The sequence below is a fragment of the Aplysia californica genome, unplaced genomic scaffold (assembly GCF_000002075.1).
Source record: "Aplysia californica isolate F4 #8 unplaced genomic scaffold, AplCal3.0 scaffold00206, whole genome shotgun sequence".
NCBI lineage: Eukaryota > Metazoa > Mollusca > Gastropoda > Aplysiida > Aplysiidae > Aplysia > Aplysia californica.
In genome coordinates, this window is record NW_004797476.1 from 733,522 (window position 1) to 753,179 (window position 19,658).

A 19,658-nucleotide genomic window follows, 5' to 3' on the forward strand; every position below is an offset into this window, starting at 1 on the left:
CAGGTCGAAGCCTACTTTTACTTTCATAAATTTCAGAACCACCAGTGACCAAGGGATCATTAACGTATGTATGTATGCAACTTGCACACGAGACCAAGATTTTTTCACCCTTGCCTTTTGCGAGATGGCTAGGTGTTCAAGTTCCATCCATGGTGTACATCTATGGTTCGATTTTTTCTGCCGTAAGATCAGGGCCTGGCTGAAAGAGAGCAGTAAAGAGCCAGGAATAGTAACTGTAATAGTAGTAGTACAGTGGGTGTCGCATTCAACGAGGTTGCCGGGACCAGCTTGCTGTCCTCGTTGGATCCGACCTCTCGTTGAACGTGACTACGGTTAAAGGCCTAGATCTACATATAAAGTAAAGTAAATGCGGGAGCTTGGATTTTCTGATTAAGGGAAGAAAAGAAAATTGAAAAAAAATGATGGTCTCGATCTAGACCTACCCATCCTGAGTTCATCCAGTTTCACACAGCCCACATCGCGTCCCCACCCACCCCCTCCCATCCCTTCCATAGGCTAACCCTCGCCCATCTTCTTCTTGGCTTTGGGGCCCATATTAGGAGGCACACCTAGATCTAGCAATACAATGTGTTAGGAATCGAGGATGGGCCTTGTGCTTTGCGTGAGATGGAGAGAAAGGAGAAACATTTTTCGCTTTTAGGGCCGCTAATTGCTTTTATTTGGTTATCACAACCTCGGTGAAAGCGACTTTCGTCTGTTTGCAACCTCGTTGGAGCTGACGTATATTTACAAAGAGATATAGAGGAAAAATCGGGGATCAAGGATTGCCTCGTTGGAGCCGACTTCTCGTTGAATGCAACACCCACTGTAGTAGAAAGAGACATGAATAGAAAATGAATAAAGGAGAGAGAAATAAGATGTTTTTATGCCATCATCAGCACAAAATTGGACCATGCATCAGGTAGGTATGTCCAGTGAGGGGCACAGGTTAAAATAATTCCGTCTCTTCTGAAGAGGAGTTTTTTATTTAGCCTACATGCTTGCTCCTTTTTTAATCTCACGGACTTGATTTTACTTTGCAACATTATTTTTTATTAAAGTTAAAGTCTGTAGACTAGTAGAAGAGTGTTCTCCACTGATCCCCAGAGAAGGAACAAGGATTCCTTCCCCAGAGAATCAACGGCCTGCTCATTTCCTCAGATGCCCACAGGGCTAGGTAGCCATGAAAACATAATAAGTGTCTCCTGTTCAGTCAAGGAATCAAGTGCAATAACTTATTTTAGAGTTAATAAAGAGTGAAATTGGTGAGTGAAGTAGTAGACAAGGAATCAGAGACAATGAGAAACGATGGTCAATGACAGTGATCTCTGCAAGTAATTTTTAAAATTTAAAATAAATAAACAAGGCCTTAGGGCAGAGCCTCCTGTTAAATGATTTTTTTCCCTCCAAGTCCAGGTATAGTTTGACGAATTTTTTGGTACATCTATGCGGTTTTGTGTGGAGAGACTTTAACTTGATAATTGCCTTGTTGAGGAGCCGAGGAGGGAGATCATGAACAAGAATGCCTGATGTCAGAATCCCAAAGGCAGTAGCTTATTCTATTCTGAACAACCTCGAGGAAGAACAAAGTTGGTGCACTAAAAAAGCGCTTTATATAAAAATAGCTTGTTCGCTTCCTTCAGTCCACGTTAAAAACATTTACTCGCATGGAGATGTGATATATAAAATAAAAATGACGATAAATGAAATTATAAAGCCAAAGAGGAAATAACAAGGGGAGGTCAGCGGTAAAAAGACAACATTGCTTCTGCAACATGCAGTGAGAGAATGAAGACGTGAAGCTAAGAATAGATCTCGAAGGTCCACGAAGATGATGTAGGCTTACACAACTACTCAGTGAAACAAACAAGAGGCAGAGGGAAGGGGGTGGGGTGAGATTGGAGTTATTTTGTGTACCAAAGACATAGTCGCTCACGTCTGTGTGGAGCTGTACTGTGTTGGAGACTACACTGTGTGTAGGCCACACATGACCTACTAAAGCATGGTGTGTCGATATCAGCTACTTGGCGGGTTTGATTGAACAACTGATGCGTTGATCGTTGGCGTGGCTTTTCCCACCATGTATTATGATCGTGGGCTTCGCCAGGTACCCAGGAAGCATGTTGATAGAGCGGAGAGGGCCGAAAAAAAAGTCGATATACAATAGAAATTGTTTAGTGAAGATATGGAAGGAACAATTTCGTAACTGGAAAATATGTCGATATAATAATAGGATTATATTGAATTTTAATGATCCTGTGTATGCACTCAAAAGAGCAAGTTTTAAAAAATATAGGGCCCAAATAAATGAGTCTTTAAAAAAACTCACCCATGCGTTGGGCACGTTTCTGTAATGCATTAAAATGTGTAGATGAAAATATATCAAACTTTTAATGTTTTAGGTGTATACGCTGTAAATTTTTTTTCAACCTGCTTTGGGCCGATATCAAAGAAAGCGTGTCGGAACCAGTTTGCAGTGACCTTTATGAATAGGCTTTTAGACTGTTCGTCATCCAAGTAGGCTATGCAAAGATCTGAGAAGTTTAAACAGTGATTTGATTTTGTTTTGTTTTAAACGCAGTCAGACGAAAGTGATCAAAGTGTACAAGTTTTGAGACACCCTAAAAATGTCTTTGAAGACCTTCCAACATAAAGTCTACAACACAGGAGATCCTAGCTCCTGACAGACCCCGATGAAGAGTTGCAGTCACAGAATCCAATAAGTTACACAAGGCTTCATGAATAAGAAAAGCTGAAACCAAGACAGAAGCTCATAAGCTGTGCCACACCCACAAGTGGAAGTAGAACTTTATGTGACACATTTTTCTCTGCTAGAATTGGCCTCATTAGCCATAAAGTCATCCTAACCTTTAATTCTTCCAATTCTATTTCACTTAAGAAATATTCTCATCTGTGAATGCTTTGGTCATCGCCAGACATTGACGGACCAACTATTATCATCATATGGCACTACTACGGCTATCATACAACCACTAGGAAATTCTGAGCAGCAACGAAAGCCGATCATCATTTTACTAGATCAAGACTGCCAAACTTCGATCTCCCAGGTGCACCTCCGCCACAACCACTGTTGGTTTTTTTAAATAGTAGAGGGTTAAACGGCGCTCACAACTGCATAAGGTCATATGAGCGCCAAGGGGTGGGTGTCAACAGAAGTCTTAACAGGGAATCAGACTTAGACTGCTCACCTGTCTAGCATCAACAGCACAAGGTCTGCTTCGACTATCAAGGCACCCCAAAATAGCAGGTCACAAGGGAGTGACAAACATACAAAAGAAGTAGAGGGAAATGACAATAGTAAGGATGAGGAAAGAAAAAGCAGCAGTTCCCTGTTGTAGATCAGGCACAGTTATGAGCGTGACATAAGTCAGCCCATTTACAATTCTACTATGCTTGAACGAGATATGCCCCCCCCCCCCCCATGGCCTAAAGACACTTCAGTCAGAGCCACTAGTTTGTGTGAAACGCATCCTCGGAACAGGGAAAGACGAATTATTACCACAAACGCCACCGGCAAAATATGAACTTACTGACCTTACCAGATTTAATTTTTCAAACATTGCAGAGCTCAATGTACTTTCTCATGGTAGTTTACAAATTTACTCAATTCCCAGTTATTAGCGATTTTAGTGAGATTCCAGGGTCATTCTTGGGGCCTAGTGACCACCCAGATTTATATAAAATATGAGGGTAGGGGGCGCAATGAATCCATGAAGTTCACAATGATGAGCAGCCCTTTTGATTTCATAGCTTTCTCCTATTTAGTTTCCTGACCAGGAAGTCTGAAAACTTTTTCCTTCCTTACCGGCTGAGCAACCTTGTAGAATCCATACCTCTTACTCATCACATAATGAGCCAACTAACAAAAAAGTACAATAAACAAAAATCACAACAAAAGACAATGAGAATTAGTTTTAATTCATTTATTCTTAGTTTTCACCTTACAACATGAATTCGGGGAATTCGAATGTGACATCCTTGCCTGTGAGCTTCTTGTATACAAAGGTGAATGTGTCCAGCTGAGAAAGACAAGAAAAAACAAAAACATTTAGTTCAAAATAAAAACATTTAAGTCTCTGCCACATCAACTCACTGACACTACATTAGTAGGCCTAGACTTACACAAAACGTCCCCTGTCAAGTTTTGATTTGTCACTATTTTCATACTCTTCACTGACCCGCAAGCAGTCTCACAAGTTACAGAATGGCAAGCAATATATGTTTCATTCCACAGTTGCATCCCTTGATCCATTTGTATAGCTTTTGTGGAGGGTTTTTGTGTTTCCCCGATTTTAGGATGAACTCACATTACACATACCATCGTCCAGTCTCTAAATAAAAAAACTTTGTTTATATGGGATCTGATATTGAGCAAGGCATATCAGATGGTCACTATAGCAACTGGCTTTTTATTCCAATCATTGTTAGGAAGGGAGTAAAATAGTGTCTTTGAGGTTGCTCCATACGCTTCCCAGATCAGTGGCTGAGTAATTCTGACTTTATTTTCATCAAAACTTTAAATAATCATACAATAACAAAAAGTATGACATAAATTGAAAATATGTTTTCACCTGCATAAAATAAGGGGGAAAAAAAAGAAAAATAGTGAACATTATAATTGTCCACTCTGAATAGTCTGAGGAGAACAAATGTTCTAAAACTAGCAAAACACCCTTGAAATGCCAGCAGCCATGTTTAAACTGTGATTTCAACCGAACTGAAGTCAGTCAATTAAAATAAGTTCCCATAATATAAGTTAAGACCTGAACATGCACGGGGAAAACAGAAACAAGCTTATCACATTCCCTATTACTTGGTGCTGTGAATTTAATTAAAACGGCACACACTTGACTTCAGAGAACGAAAAGCTTGAACCAGTTGGGTGATCAGAGCCATTTTTCCATCTTAAGAGGTGAGAGCAGCCTCTAGGACCAGGCTGTGGGGTCAAGAAAGAAGCAGGATTGGACTCTCAGAGAAAACCTCCAAGAGTCAAGAGCGTCCCACTTCTAACTCTCAAGAGCTCCCCACAGACTGGACCACAGTCAGAGAATGGATTAAAGCTTTCATCATCTCACAGTCAGAGAGGAAAACAATTGACACCACTTTCACACTGATCGAACACATTGGCAATGGCCAATCTTTGAGCTAAACTTGCCCAGGCTGAGTGGTGCATTGAAAAGTCATTACACAACATGCCCATGCTGCGCTGAGAGGTCCAATAAAATTAGTTACTGAATAACTACATTTATAACCGTTTGCCTACCCCTCTATATTTTCCTTTCGTACTAGTACTAGCAAACAAAATTGCAAATGTATTCTCAAAGCAATATCGAATGTTTTGGACTAAGACGAATACCAGAAAATCTGAGCGCAACGTGAGAGGGAAGTTTTTAAAAGTTTTCAATTTTAACTGGAAATGAGAAACTCCATTGTCTTTTTCATCAAAAATAACTTTATGGGACAAAAACGTTCTCTGATTTAAAAAATGACAGGAAATACAGTGGATGAATGCAAAACACAGCTCAAGAAAGAACCTCTGCAGTGCTTTAATAAATCATAATTTCTTTCACAACCAATAACGGCAAAGGCTCACATCACAGAAAATATAAAAATCAGTTATATTCCTGATTTATGACTATCAAGAATATTAACCCTTCCACACGCCTGGGGTCATTTTGTACCCAAGGGGCGGGTTGTATTCTCCACATTTTAGAATACTTCTAGTGCGAAGATCTCTTTGAAACTTTCAGTATTTCTAAAAAAATCGTTTGACAAATTGCTATACAAAGCGGATTAAGGAGTAAATTTCCTCTTTGGAAAGCGGGGGCACAGAGTTACCCATGTCGTATGGATACGATTGTAAAACATGACATACGGATAAGCTAAATTGTTTGCTCGAATGATCTCTGTCATTCCGGTATTTAAGGGAACTTCACTTTCAAACCAGAAATACAACTGCTGAAGTAAATATGAATAACCCATGCTCATTGTACTTTCCTATGATCAATTCAGATCAGCCTTGAACAAAGGTTTGCTTGAACCACCATTGATGAGAACGGCAAGTGAAACTACTCTTGACAAAAAACAACCATGCATATATTTTCACGAGAGTGCAAATTTAAGCCGTTTTATTAATAAATCTTAATATTATATACTTTGCTCCTGTAAAATTTGTCGTTGGGTTCTCCATAAGATATCAAATTTCAGTACATATATTAGGTGATCAGAGCCATTTTTCCATCTTAAGAGGTGAGAGCAGCCTCTAGGACCAGACTGTGGGGTCAAGAAAGAAGCAGGAATGTTGGACTCCCAGAGAAAACCTCCAAGAGTCAAGAGCGTCCCACTTCTGACTCTCAAGAGCTCCCCACAGACTGGACCACAGTCAGAGAATGGATTAAAGCTTTCTTCATCTCACGGTCACCAGATAGCCTGGATACCAACCCCGGACAATGTGTGATACAATTTCATGAATACGCATACTAACAGGGTCCCCACCAAATCCTGGAAAATTTTTTCATGACCCCAATTCGAGGAAAAAATCAGGCCGCTGCGCGTCAAGAATGATCAAAAAAAAAAAAAGCCAATCTATCAATGATAAAAAGTCAAAATGTCTATAAATGAATGCAAATGTACATTTTGTAGTATAGTCTCCAAACAATAGATGACTATAATACTGGGTGACTGCCAATCAAGGTTCTCAATTTTCCAAGGGAGAGGCCTCATCCATTTTCCAGGAACACGTTTCATAACAATGAAAGCGTGTGCTCCATTTATATCTAACATAATACATGTATATGTTTGTGAATACACACACATGTAGGTACATTATATCCAGTCAACAACATGTCAGTGTGGCACTGGGATCTTGAGAGACCATGGTATTTCAGTCTGTTCTGACTTATTTATATTTTCCCCTCATCATATTAGCCAACATAAACTATAGGCCCTATATAAAAATGAATCCTGTTTTGAGCCTGAGAAAAGACCTAGAACTAGAAAATCGACTGTCAATAACCAGTCTGGGTGTCATGATTCATAAAATAAACGTGAAGACGAAAACTATTGCTCAAACTCAAAGTAGAGTATATTAGTAATAACTAGAATAGCTCAAGTACACCTATTCAGTGTGAGAGGTGTAAGAACTGAGGGAGGGCAAGATGCAATGACACTGAAAATCTGCCAATCTTGAACAGAAAGCTAAAATATAGATAAATAAATCACAATCACCCCATCCAATGAAACGCGAACACTTTAGTTCAATAACAAGGCATACGGATCCCGATTCCACACAAGGCCTGCACCAACGCGCGCTTTGCAGAGAGCTCTAAAGTAGTTAGCAAAATGCTAAAAATTTGCTTCCAAGTTCAGTTTTTGTCCTCTAGCATCGCCTTCAGCCCCCCCCCCCCCCCCAATCCCCTTCCACGAGTGTATACTATAAAGAGGTCCTATACTTCACAGCGCCCAGACCGCCGGTACTCACAGGTTCATTGACCGGTCACGAGGGCGAACCTGTCAAGACACTTGCATTACACAGGCCCTACCCTTTCCCGACCCATCACAAATTTCTCAACTTTTTCCCCGACCAATCTCAAAATTCTCGACTTTCCCCCGATTTCCCAACCTGGTGGGGACCCTGAACTAAAAATAGACACAAGTCTACTCCAGGGCTTCTCTTTAATATAAACATTTTTTTAATTAAAAAAACAAACAACAGGAATCAAAGACCCTTTCACCAGAAAAATCTAGAAATCCTGTTAAAAGAGTCAACAACACTATGCTCAGATAGACCAAGAGAACCACAATCAACGAGAAAGGCAAAGGAAACTACATTTACAATTGGCAGTTGGTAGAGAAACATATTTTTACAAAGAGCCTAAACAACCTCACTAGTATACAACACCAAAATCTGTCTTTTACACTTAGCAGAATTCTCTTGCAAGCTAGTTTTTAGAAAAAAATAAGGGAACACTTATCTTGGCGGAAACTATGCAAACTCATAAGACAACATTTTCTTGACGAAAAAGGAAGCTACAAATGAGGCTTTATATATTTCTTTTGTACCACAGAAGATGAGATGCGGAATTCCAAACTATTGTGCAGATAAATAATCAGAAAAGCCAATTTCAAGTTATCGTTTGGGTGATCAGAGCCATTTTTCCATCTTAAGAGGTGAGAGCAGCCTCTAGGACCAGGCTGTGGGGTCAAGAAAGAAGCAGGATTGGACTCACAGAGAAAACCTCCAAGAGTCAAGAGCGTCCCACTTCTAACTTTCAAGAGCACCCCACAGACTGGACCACAGTCAGAGAATGGATTAAAGCTTTCGTCATCTCACGGTTACCAATTAGCCTGGATACCAACCCGGGACAATTTGTGATACAATTCATGTATGCGCATAACTCAAAATAAGATACAAGTCTACAAAAGAAGTAGAGGAAATAAGACGATAGTAAGGATTAGGAAAGAAAAAGCAGCAGTTCCCTGTTGCAGTTCAAGCAGTTATGAGCATGACATCGATGAATCAGCCCATTTACAATTACAATTCTACTGTGCCTAAGAACAGGTTAATGTCCCCCCTTTGGGAATGGCCTATGAAGACACTTCAGTCAGTAGCACTGCCCCGGGTGATGGAAACTACAATTGACGGGAAAACATTTTCATGAACAGCAAAAGATAGCCTCAGCAACCTGACTAGCATACAACACCAAAATCTGTCTTTTGTACTAGCAGAACCCTCTTGCAAGCTAGTTTTTTTTTTAAATATGGGAACTCTTATCTTCTGTGGAAGCTCTGAAGACAAATTTTTTCTAGACGAAAAAGCAAGCTACAAATGAGGTTTTATATTTCAAATCTTGAACCACACAAGATGAGGTGGGGAATTCCAACCTATGCTGACAAATATTCAGAAAAGTTTCCATTGGGTGATCAGAGCCATTTTTCCATCATAAGAGGTGAGAGCAGCCTCTAGGACCAGACTGTGGGGTCAAGAAAGAAGCAGGATTGGACTCTCAGAGAAAACCTCCAAGAGTCAAGAGCGTCCCACTTCTGACTCTCAAGAGCTCCCCACAGACTGGACCACAGTCAGAGAATGGATTAAAGCTTTCATCATCTCACGGTTACCAGATAGCATCCAACCTGAGGTAGTGTGAGAGACAAATGTGTCCATGTCAGGTATAAGTGCTGATACTGAAATGATCTTCAGGGATGCCACTGGGATTTTGTGAAAATAACTGAAAATTTACGAATTGCATATTTGCAAACAAAAAGAGTTAATAGACACAATGTGGGGTTGGGTAAAAAAAAACAAATGCTGAGAGTAACTGTTTTAATCTTTTTTCTGTGAAAGTAAAAGCATCCCTGGGTCTTTCAGTTTTCATAGAAATGTTTATATGTGTACACAATTATGACAAACCACTGTTTATGAGGTTGAATGACAAATACCACCCACACAAAAACATATACATACCTTGTGCTCAACATTGTTTTGCTGGCTTTTGTCAAGATGCACTTTGATAACGCGAGAGCCGTCCAACTTGACACGCACTCTCTTGCCGACAATCTCAGCAGGGTAGCACAAGTCCTCCAGAATAGCATCATGTACAGAAGTCAGAGTACGGCTGAAACACAACACCAAACATGTGAAATTCTCATTTACAAACCAATCGATCGAAAGAATAGTTTCTTAAATTGTTAAACCTCACCAAAGGGGGACTCTCGTGGCCTAGACTAGAGGTTAAGGTGTTCGCCTCTCATTCAAAATGTACCGGGTGGCGACTGAAAAATTTTCTTCTTTAAAATTGTCTCCTTTCACCCCCTTTCCTGCTCTCTAGCCATATTGTCATCTCTGCTTTCGTCTTCACTTTCTGCCCCGTCCACTCACCCCCTCCTTTTGGCTCCTGGATCTTTATACTGCTTCTCCTTGGCTCCTTGCTGCATTCTTTCAGCAACACCCCTGATCTTCTGGTAGGAAAGATCTACACTTAGCCTTCTCTGACAAGGGCGGAAAATCTCGGAGGTCCCGTGTGCAAGTTGCGCACATTAAAGATCCCTTGGCGGTCTAAAATTGATAAGAGTAGGCTTCGGCCACCACCTAGGCAAAATTCAAAATTTCCTACCAACCATAGCTGCCACTTGGGAATTTCAAAAAAGGATGAAATTCATGCGAAGGCGGACGCGCGCTCTCCGAAGGCCGGAGTAAAACCAGTGAGATCCAGAGGCAATACATGTTTATATACTGGAAAATCTAGCCTATGGTTTTGGAAATGAAAACTGTCATATTTGTTAACCATAGGTAACTGAATTAAAATGTATTTGGAAAAAAAAAAAAAAAAAAAAAAAGGGCACTAAGTTGACTAACAAGCATTTGAGTCAATTTGACACAGTTTGGACTTTGTGGCTAAAAATCCAGTGTTTGTTGCCAGCTGGTGTCTTAAAAAAAGATTTCTTCCACTTTAAACTTGTACATCGATCAAGGAGGCAACACCTTTGCCGCTGTACTGAGCACTCCTGCACAATTGCGGTCCAGTTTGCACTTAACTTAGTAGCGCCCCTGTAGTGTGTAGACCTAAACTGAATTAAAATTATAGCCTAGGCTATCTAATCTTGATCTAGAATCTAGATATCTAAATGTGTAAATCTAGATTATATCTAGAGATAGATTATTTATCTAGATCTAGATTCACTTCAACAGCCACAATAGCCGTCATGTAAACAAACGGGACTGCAATTGTACAGGAGTGCCGCCGCCGGCTTGTTCAATTTTCTAATTAACTTTTCAAGTCGCACACCGGCTGCTTCTTTCTCATTCCAGCTCCTTTTATTTTTGCATTCTGCATCAATTTCTCTCGAATTTCCACCGTTCTCAATGACAACTCGGCACGCCAACGTCCCGATGCCCGATCGACACTGATTTTGTTGCTTCACAATATTAAACAAAGTGAAACTAGCGCTAGGCCTAGAAGAACGGAAGTAGAAAGCTACGGGCGGACATGCGCAAGCTGCGTTTTCGTCTCTCTCCCGGTTCGGTGTTTTCCGCGTATAAAAAAAAAAGGGTTCACAATTTGCGACTGAGAGCGGTCCAGCGGAGGAAGGAGGAAAATAGCGGGAAAAGCTAGATGAAGCGGAGTTTCCGCTATTTAGCGGGAAAGTGGCAGCTATGACAAACTGAAAATATTAGATGTGTCCCGCGCGCTCATATGACCTTATGCAGTTGCGAGCGCCATAAAACACCTACCCCCCAAAAAATATTTAAAAAACAACCTCACCAAACATTAACTTCAGCTAATTCGAACTCAGCCATGTCACTTACAGAATGAACAACCACCACAGATGTTGCATCCTGTATTTTTCTTCCACATTGAACTTTATCCAGATTACTCTATCTCAAAGGATCACCAGCCACACCACACTGTGGATCTTTACGCTACATCTTTCAAGCATATCACGCACGGCACACGCCTGACCTATCAGGAACACACCGCCATCTTTTGTAACCAATCATAAGCCTTCAATAACATTAAACATGTGTTGAGGACACCGCTCAAGAAATATGTCCGTGCTGGATGGACAACCAGGACATGTACTGGCGGGCAAGGGTTGCTTGTATGTGTGCGGGGATCACCAGCAGAGGAGGTGCAGACAAAAATGTTTTGCCCAGCTACTGAATAGTCAGACATACATAACGAGATGCTTTCAGATTTGCAGAAGCAAGCAGCTTGCTTAGTTAAGTCAGAACGAGCCCTATCAATTCATACACCTTACAGTGCACCTTGCACAAACAATCCGAAATATGATCAGACAAAACAAGCACTCGAGTGAAGTGTGTTTTTACAAAGCCTGCGTTTCATTGTATACTTAAGCACTACGATCATTCAGTTTTCAATGATAGGTAAGCCCTAGTCTAAGACAATCGGTATGGTAGTAAACAGAAGAAATAGACTAATATTTGGAATTAAATTGTAATAGATAGATTTAGGAGGCCGAGGAGAGAGAAAAACACTGGATTCTGTGGTGAACACAGCATTGCATCAAGCTTTCTCTCATCATTAGGAGGCCAGCTCAGGTTTGACGGTTTTTCAAATGTCACAAAAAATGCTTACCTTCTTGGTCTCTTCTGCTTGTTCTGCCTCTTACTCTTTCTTGTTGGTTTCGGCAGGATCCTCCTCTGAAAATTAAAAAATAAATACATACAGAAAGGGCTATTTTTTCTCAGAACCACTACGATTGCTAAAATGGGTATAAACATTTTCCAGAGGAAGGTTGAGCACAGCCACTTCCGCAGCTAAAGACGTGAAACACATGACCATGACTCATGGTTTTAGAAAAAAATTAGGGATGATCATAATCAAATCCCTTGCACAATTCGAACCCCCCCCCCCAATGTTTTAAGAACAGTTGGAAAATAAGTTTCTCCAGATAGAAAATAAGAACTCTACAAAAAAACTAAGAATTACAGAAGGGAACTGCCAGATTCCAGAAGACAAAAGGACATTCACACCTCAACTCAAAAAGTACTCACTATATACGGTCGCTTTTAAGGGCATAGTTGCTATCCCGCAAAATGTTTTGAGAAAATCAAAGGTAAAATTTTTGCCCCTTGTTCAGTTTCTTTAAAAGACAAGGAGTTTTTTCTACATAACCAAACAAATATACACAACGAAACCAAACTTCTATACGTAGGGCAATGCCCATTTTTGGTGTAGTAGGTCAAGATTTCTGGAAACCTCCGAAATCTGGGTTAGCCTGCTTGTCCTTAAAATAAGCACATGTAGGAACTCCTCAGCTCAAATACAATACACTTAAATATTTCTCTCACCTGGGCAATGAAAACAACAGGCTTGCCGTTGAACTTCTTCTCGAGTTCTCTCACCAGACGAGTCTGGATTTTCTGGTAAGCTTTGATTTGTGGCACAGGGACAAAGATCACGATGGCTTTCTTGCCCTGCATATCCACCTCCTGAGAAAAAACAATTCAATACATCAATAAGAGTGAAAAGCCAAAAGTCTGACAACAATGCTCTATCTTTTATAAAACTTTCTATTCATAATGTGTTATGAACACATGAATAAGTTATAGATCAAATCCCCTCTCATAAATTGATGTCATAACGAGTAGTTACACACATCCCGGGGTTCGAAAGGAAATATAGGTCAATTTCCGAATGTTTTGCACTCAAATTCTTTAGCAATGCCAATCGCCCGCTGCACCTTGGGCCGGAAATCGGCCTCCGCGCCAGGGGCAATTTTTGGGCTCCTTGGGATCAAAAGTGACTCTCTTCTAAGTAGTTACGGGAAAACTCGCGGACGAAAATAAACGAAACTCGGCAACCAATCAGAGGAAAGGGTAAACTAACAACATGCCACTGTACAATCCCGAACGATTTCTAGAACCAGAGAAATTGCAGTCTTGGTGCGAATTTCCTCTGTGGTTCGAAAACTAAGTGGGCCTGCGGGTTGATCGCCGACCACACAGGCGCCTCACATGTCTTCTTTATTGCTGTAAAATGTCTGGAGCTACTAACTTGATGTTTTTTTAATGAGACGTAGGCTAGCCTGCGCTTCGATGTAGAACCAACACAGGCTATTTTAGAAGTAGGCCACAAACACACACAAATTCAAGTAGACTGACGCACACATGCTTGAACTGAGGGAATACGGGACCCAACAAAGCATGGGTGATGTTCGGCACGTGTGCACTCAGCCAGGAGCCGGATTGATACAGGACTGGACGGAAGTTGAGATGCCAAAATACGCATATATGGAAACAAAAATCCGGCACCCAAGTGACGGGACACACACACAGGGGGACAGAGGCATGCGTAAGCGAAAGTTCACGAACGCAGAACATCGAGCATACATACTCACCAACGCAAAAGAGCAATTTACTCGGTGGCAACAGACACTATCCTTAGCCAAAAAGTCAGCACCATGAAAAAAAAAAAAATTCCATAATAACTCACCTTAGCTCCAGTAATGAACAACTCATACAACGAAGCCTTCAGGTCGGAGTTCACCTCCAGCTCAAGCAGAGCCTGTAGACAAAAAAAAAAAAAGCACTTGAGATCATAGCTTTCACTAAAAGCAGGCTGACAGTAGTGTATGACAAAATGAATAACAGTGAGAAAACTGCTTTTATTCAGCAAGCATTTTCACCCCTGCCCTAGGGTATGCTGTAGCTTGCTGAATAAGCAGAAATGCCACTGCTTGTGGGCAGGTAAGAAGAAGATTTTTGATTTTACGAAGCCTGTACTAGTGCGATATATTGGTAATCATCAGACCTTGATGGACGAGCTATTATTAGTATCAGTACACAACTAGTCCAAGCACAGCCACTTTCCTTGTTTTCTCCAAACACAGGAACCAACTTGTAGATCAACTAAAATCCTTACACCGGCCTGCACCATAGCCACCCACTGACATCAGAATTTCAACTATCGACCCGCAGTAAACGATACATTTCCAAAAAGCAAGAACAGACAGATATAGAAATTCATTCGTACCAACTGCAGTGAGGTTACTGAACACACAGTGCTACAAGAGAGAGAGAGAGAGGGAGAGAGAGAGGGAGGGAGGGAGGGAGGGAGGGAGAGGGAGAGGGAGAGAGGGAGAGGGAGAGAGAGGGAGAGAGAGGGAGAGAGAGAGAGAGAGAGAGAGAGAGAGAGAGAGAGAGAGAGAGAGAGAGAGAGAGAGAGAGAGAGAGAGAGAGAGAGAGGTTTTACGGAGCGGGTTGTCCCAGCACGTGAGACATGTATTTACTTAGCCTAATGTCCCGTCTTGTGCGTTTGCGTGAGTGCACCTTTAAGTCAAACTTTTGTAACATCTACTGCCATTGTTAAGACAAATCCCTCTCTGCGAGATGACTAAAGACTACTTCTGATTTAGATTCCATTGATTCATATCATGCCGGTCCAGTGTATTTTCACACTGATAAAAGCTTTTTGAGCACTATCTTTTTCCTGCAAGTTCCACATCTGTGCATCACAATCGCCTATCTTGTGCAATCATATATGCATCCCCAGGGCCCTATGTCTCCACAAGCTATATAAGTGTTTGTGTGCATACAAAGAAATTTCAATGAGTTTCCAGTAACTTTACAATGCATGGTATCATAACTGATGTTACTTTTGTTCATTCTAAAACTTCAGCTGAAACTACAAGTGAATTCTTTAGAAACAAAAGCTCCAAAGCATCAAGGAAAAAACACACCTATCTTTCTATCCAAACACTGATTTCATTTGTTTGAAACAAGCATGTTTTTCACAAAATATTTCATGGTGACATTCTGTCGAATTGAGGTTTGAAAAAAAAAAGAATCAGAAGATAAAATATCAGGGCAAATGATTGAAAAAAATGCAGAAATCAGACAATATCCCCCCCCCCCCCCCCAAAACATTGGGGGTTAGTCCCCACTATGTGACTTCCTACAATTTCCAGAAGGATTATTTATCTCTGTAGGTTTACCCCACTGTAACTTGGTATAACACTTGCGAATCTTGCAATAAATGCTCCAGAACAGTTACCAGAAAAACTTTTGATCTGTTGTAAAGAAAACAGTGCTTAGTTCTGATCGTTCAGGCGTCACAGCTGCATGACCTGGCTCTTCACTGAGCATGCTCAAACCCTCATCAGGAAAGGAAAATAGGTCATGGATAGAACAAGGCTCCTGATGCTTAATTATCAGCAGAACCATTGAAGTTAATTGCCAAACCCTATAATAGTATAGGGTTAGTGTTGCAGTTAGATTTACAGGATGCATAATTTGGCATAAGGCCACCTCTATTCTCACCCGGGGTGAGAATAGCGCAGGCGAGTCTTTTGGCTATTCTCACCCGGTGGGCGTTCACCATTATAGCCTAGGCCAACCAGTGAAGCGTTCCCCCTGACCTGAACCACAGAATTCTACACAGTGATAACAGAAATATAGAATTCTGTGCTGTGAACAAACGTTCTAGATCTATTACTACTGTTAGTGTAAGCCTAAAAACGTGCAATTGGGTGAGAGAAAGAGAGAGAGAGAGAGGAAAAGCGCGAGAACTTCCGGGCAAAACAAAATGGTGACCCGCGTAGTTCGGCTCGATTCGGAAAGTTAAATAGCCGTAGCATCTTTGTAGACAACCAAATTAATTTAGTTTTGTTTTTTAACATAATTTTTTAACTTTGTTTTGGTCAATTTGATCGTCCACACCGATATTATTCAGAAAGAGAAAGAGAGGGGAGGAGTAGATCTTGCGAGAACTTCCGGGCAAAACAAATAAAATGGCGACCCGCGTAGTTCGGCTCGATTCGAAAAGTGAAATAGCCATAGCATCTTTGAAGACGATCAATTAGCTTACTTTTGTGCTTTAACGTAATTTTTTCTTGGTTTTTATCAAGGGAGTGTATACAGACCCGGTAACCGGGAACAAAGTCACAAAGTATACAGACCCGGTAGGGGAACTCTTTTGTGATTTCGGAAAGTTCCAGCGCCCTCTTGGCTCAGGGTAAAACTAGGTTCTTCTAGATATCTATGGCCTAGGTCTAGATCTAGACCGACAGATATAAATCATTGATCTAGTTTCGAGGCTAGCCTATATCTAGATCTAAACCTAAATGAAGATTGCGGATGTCTTTTCGACGAACGATCGTTTTTCCCCCGTTTTGGAGTTGGATGAATCACAATTTGAAGAAAAGAACAATGTCATAATTTAAATCAAGCAGTCATCCCCCCCCCCCTCTCTCTCTCCCTCCTCTGCCTCTGTGTATCGCTCGCATTCTCTCTTTTTTTTGGGGGTCTCTGTCTTTCTCCCCTCGTATTTCCCACTCTATCTTTCTCTCGTTCCCTCCTGCCAACTGTGTCATACATTTTGCAAGCACTTCCCTCTGCTCTCCTCTCTCTCACTCACACACACACACAAACTACCGGGTCTGGGCGCTGAAACTTTCCGAAATCGCAAAAGAGTTCCCCTACCGGGCCTGTATACTTCGTGACTTTGTTCCCGGTTACCGGGTCTGTATAGGCCTGCACTTCGTTTTATCAATTTGATCATCCACACCGATAGACAGTATTCCAAAATGAAGAAAAACAGGTCTTGTTTCACACCGGGTGAGAATAGCCTACGCTGGCAAGTCTCACCCGGGGTGAGAGGTAGATCGTATTTTTATGCTCACCTCGGGTGAGAATAGCCACTTCCTTGGCATAAACACTGAAAACTGCCAAATACAAAATAAATAACAGAAACTGCTTTGTCCTTGTACAGGAATGAAAGTGGCTATTCTCACCCGCCCGGAAGTTCTCGCAAGATCAACTCCTCCCCTCTTCTCTCTCTCTCTGTCTCTTTCTGAATACTGTCTATCGGTGTGGACGATCATATTGACCAAAACAAAGTTAAAAAATTATGTTAAAACACAAAAGTAAATTAATTTGGTTGTCTACAAAGATGCTACGGCTATTTAACTTTTCGAATCGAGCCGAACTACGCGGGTCGCCATTTTGTTTTGCCCGGAAATTCTCGCGCTACTCCTCTCTCTCTCCACTGCCAACAGACAAAAATGTACGCTTTTAGTAGGCTACAGTTGTAATGGAACGTTTGTTCACGGCACAGAATTCTACAATTTTTCTGTTATCACAGTGTAGAATTCTGTGGTTCAGGGTGAACGCAAAATTTGGTGAACGCGCACCGGGTGAGAATAGCCACAAGACTCGCCTACACTATTCTCACTCCGGGTGAGAATAGAGGTGGCCTACAGGAATATCTTGACACTAGAAAAACAAAACAAACCCATGCTGACCAAACACATTAAATTAGGTCAGAACCTAATTCATAATATGCCCACCCTAGCCTGGCCTAATCTATGCTATGACTATTATAATTGAAAGTGGCTATTCTCACCCGCCCGGAAGTTCTCGCAAGATCAACTCCTCCCCTCTTCTCTCTCTCTCTTTCTGAATACTGTCTATCGGTGTGGACGATCAAATTGACCAAAACAAAGTTAAAAAATGATGTTAAAACACAAAAGTAAATTAATTTGGTTGTCTACAAAGATGCTACGGCTATTTAACTTTTCGAATCGAGCCGAACTACGCGGGTCGCCATTTTGTTTTGCCCGGAAATTCTCGCGCTACTCTCTCTCCACTGCCCACAGACAAAATTGTACGCTTTTAATAGGCTACAGTTGTAATGGAACGTTTGTTCACAGCACAGAATTCTATAATTTTTCTGTTATCACAGTGTAGAATTCTGTGGTTTAGGGTGAACGCAAAATTTGGTAAACGCGCACCGGGTGAGAATAGCCACAAGACTCGCCTGCACTATTCTCACTCCGGGTGAGAATAGAGGTGACCATTATAATTTTCGCCAAGTTCAATGGCAAAACATTTGCGAAGAAAGATACACACCTGAAACACCATCCGTAAGCCCACAGACATGCATTCACTGGTATTATGATGCCAGTTTCAGTTTGGCCAGAATGTCTCTCATTTATCTGATTTAAAAAACATTTGAACATGGAAACTTCATTCTATCTTATTTACAGGTAGCTTATCAGCTTAGATTGGGGACTAATCTTAGATCCCTGCTGACTTAGTTTAAAGACAGCCATGTCTAGATCTAGATATCTATAGGCCTATTTGAATTTGAAATAGATCTAGATTCTAGATCTATATACTAGATCTATATATGAATATATGAGCTAAATGGGTGCACCATCGCAACAAGATTATGAGTCATGACATGGCATTCATGATCAAGTGCAGGAAAAGTGTAAGAGAGGGAAGACTTCCGTAACAGGCGACCACTGAGAGACAGTGCAGAAAAGACGGGCAGGGGTAGGGTTTGGTCTCTTCTTTAATGAAATCATGTTTGTTGGTGGGGTGGTCGCTCATGGAGGTCCTTCTGTGAGATAGAGGAAAAGTACTTAAGTCATATTAAGCCAATTATGGGGTAGAACGAAGTATGGATAATTTCAAAGGACAACACTACTCTTAAACTAGATCTAGATCTAAATCTAGATCTACTAAACTAACAAAACTAAAAAGGACTGGGCCTACCTGGCTGATAGATGACTCGAAATCATCAGGCTTTTCGCCCTGAGGCTTGACTATTTTTGCATTCGCCGAATACATCTGAAAGAAATAGATTAGACAAAAATTTATCAGTAACAACAGTCAAGCAAACAACACTAGTTTCTTTCAAATTAAAAATGCATATAGTAACTCTGAAAGGCTCAAAATGTATGTTTGAATCAGGACTCCGTGATTGCTGAGAATCATGTTCGGCAGTGATGAGTTGTTTGGCTTGGTGGTTGCAACAGAAGTATGGACGCAATCGGGCTCATATCGTAGTTACCACAATTAATCAAGGACTTTCACAGGGCTACATTTGATGACTAATTATATATCTTTCAATGTATCACTTTATGATTTACCTAGAATTAGAAATTAAGTGAGAATTAATAAGAAAAGTGGACGTTCTTCTACCTTTCATGTACCTTTGAGGCGATCGCCAACCGGAAAAGGAAGTAGAACTGTTTACAGTGCTCGACATCAAGTCGGCCTTCCCAAACCATTTCGCATTCGGATCCGTTTCGCATTTTGAATATATTATAATCACGCCGATTGTGACAAAACTTGCCTGTAAATCTGAGAAACAGGTATCTTTAATTGC

General features: G+C 41.0%; 1 protein-coding gene across 2 annotated transcripts; it reads right to left on the reverse strand.

The window, feature by feature from the left end:
• Positions 1 to 3,929: 3,929 nt before the first annotated feature.
• LOC101863674 (40S ribosomal protein S7) lies at positions 3,930 to 19,575 on the reverse strand. Of its 2 annotated transcripts, none has more exons than XM_013083035.1 (7): positions 19,483 to 19,575; positions 19,043 to 19,117; positions 13,977 to 14,048; positions 12,833 to 12,973; positions 12,117 to 12,181; positions 9,485 to 9,635; positions 3,930 to 4,040 (listed from the first exon to the last, which is right to left on the reverse strand). In XM_013083035.1, the coding sequence occupies exons 1-7, from the start codon at positions 19,558 to 19,560 to the stop codon at positions 3,963 to 3,965; spliced, it is 660 nt and encodes a 219-aa protein (XP_012938489.1). In that variant the 5' UTR covers positions 19,561 to 19,575; the 3' UTR covers positions 3,930 to 3,962. The 2 variants fall into 2 exon arrangements, with proteins under 2 accessions (XP_012938489.1, XP_005099283.1); XM_005099226.3 differs by having other exon boundaries at positions 19,472 to 19,573.
• Between the last annotated feature and the right edge of the window lie 83 nt (positions 19,576 to 19,658).

Coding starts and splice junctions, on each gene's coding strand:
- LOC101863674 (XM_013083035.1), bottom strand. CDS start 19,560: ATGGTTTGGGAAGGCCGACTTGATGTCGAGCACTGTAAACAGTTCTAC. Junction 19,118..19,482: donor GGTTGGCGATCGCCTCAAAG/GTACATGAAAGG, acceptor TATTTCTTTCAG/ATGTATTCGGCGAATGCAAA. Junction 4,041..9,484: donor AAAACAATGTTGAGCACAAG/GTATGTATATGT, acceptor TGTCTTTCTCAG/CTGGACACATTCACCTTTGT.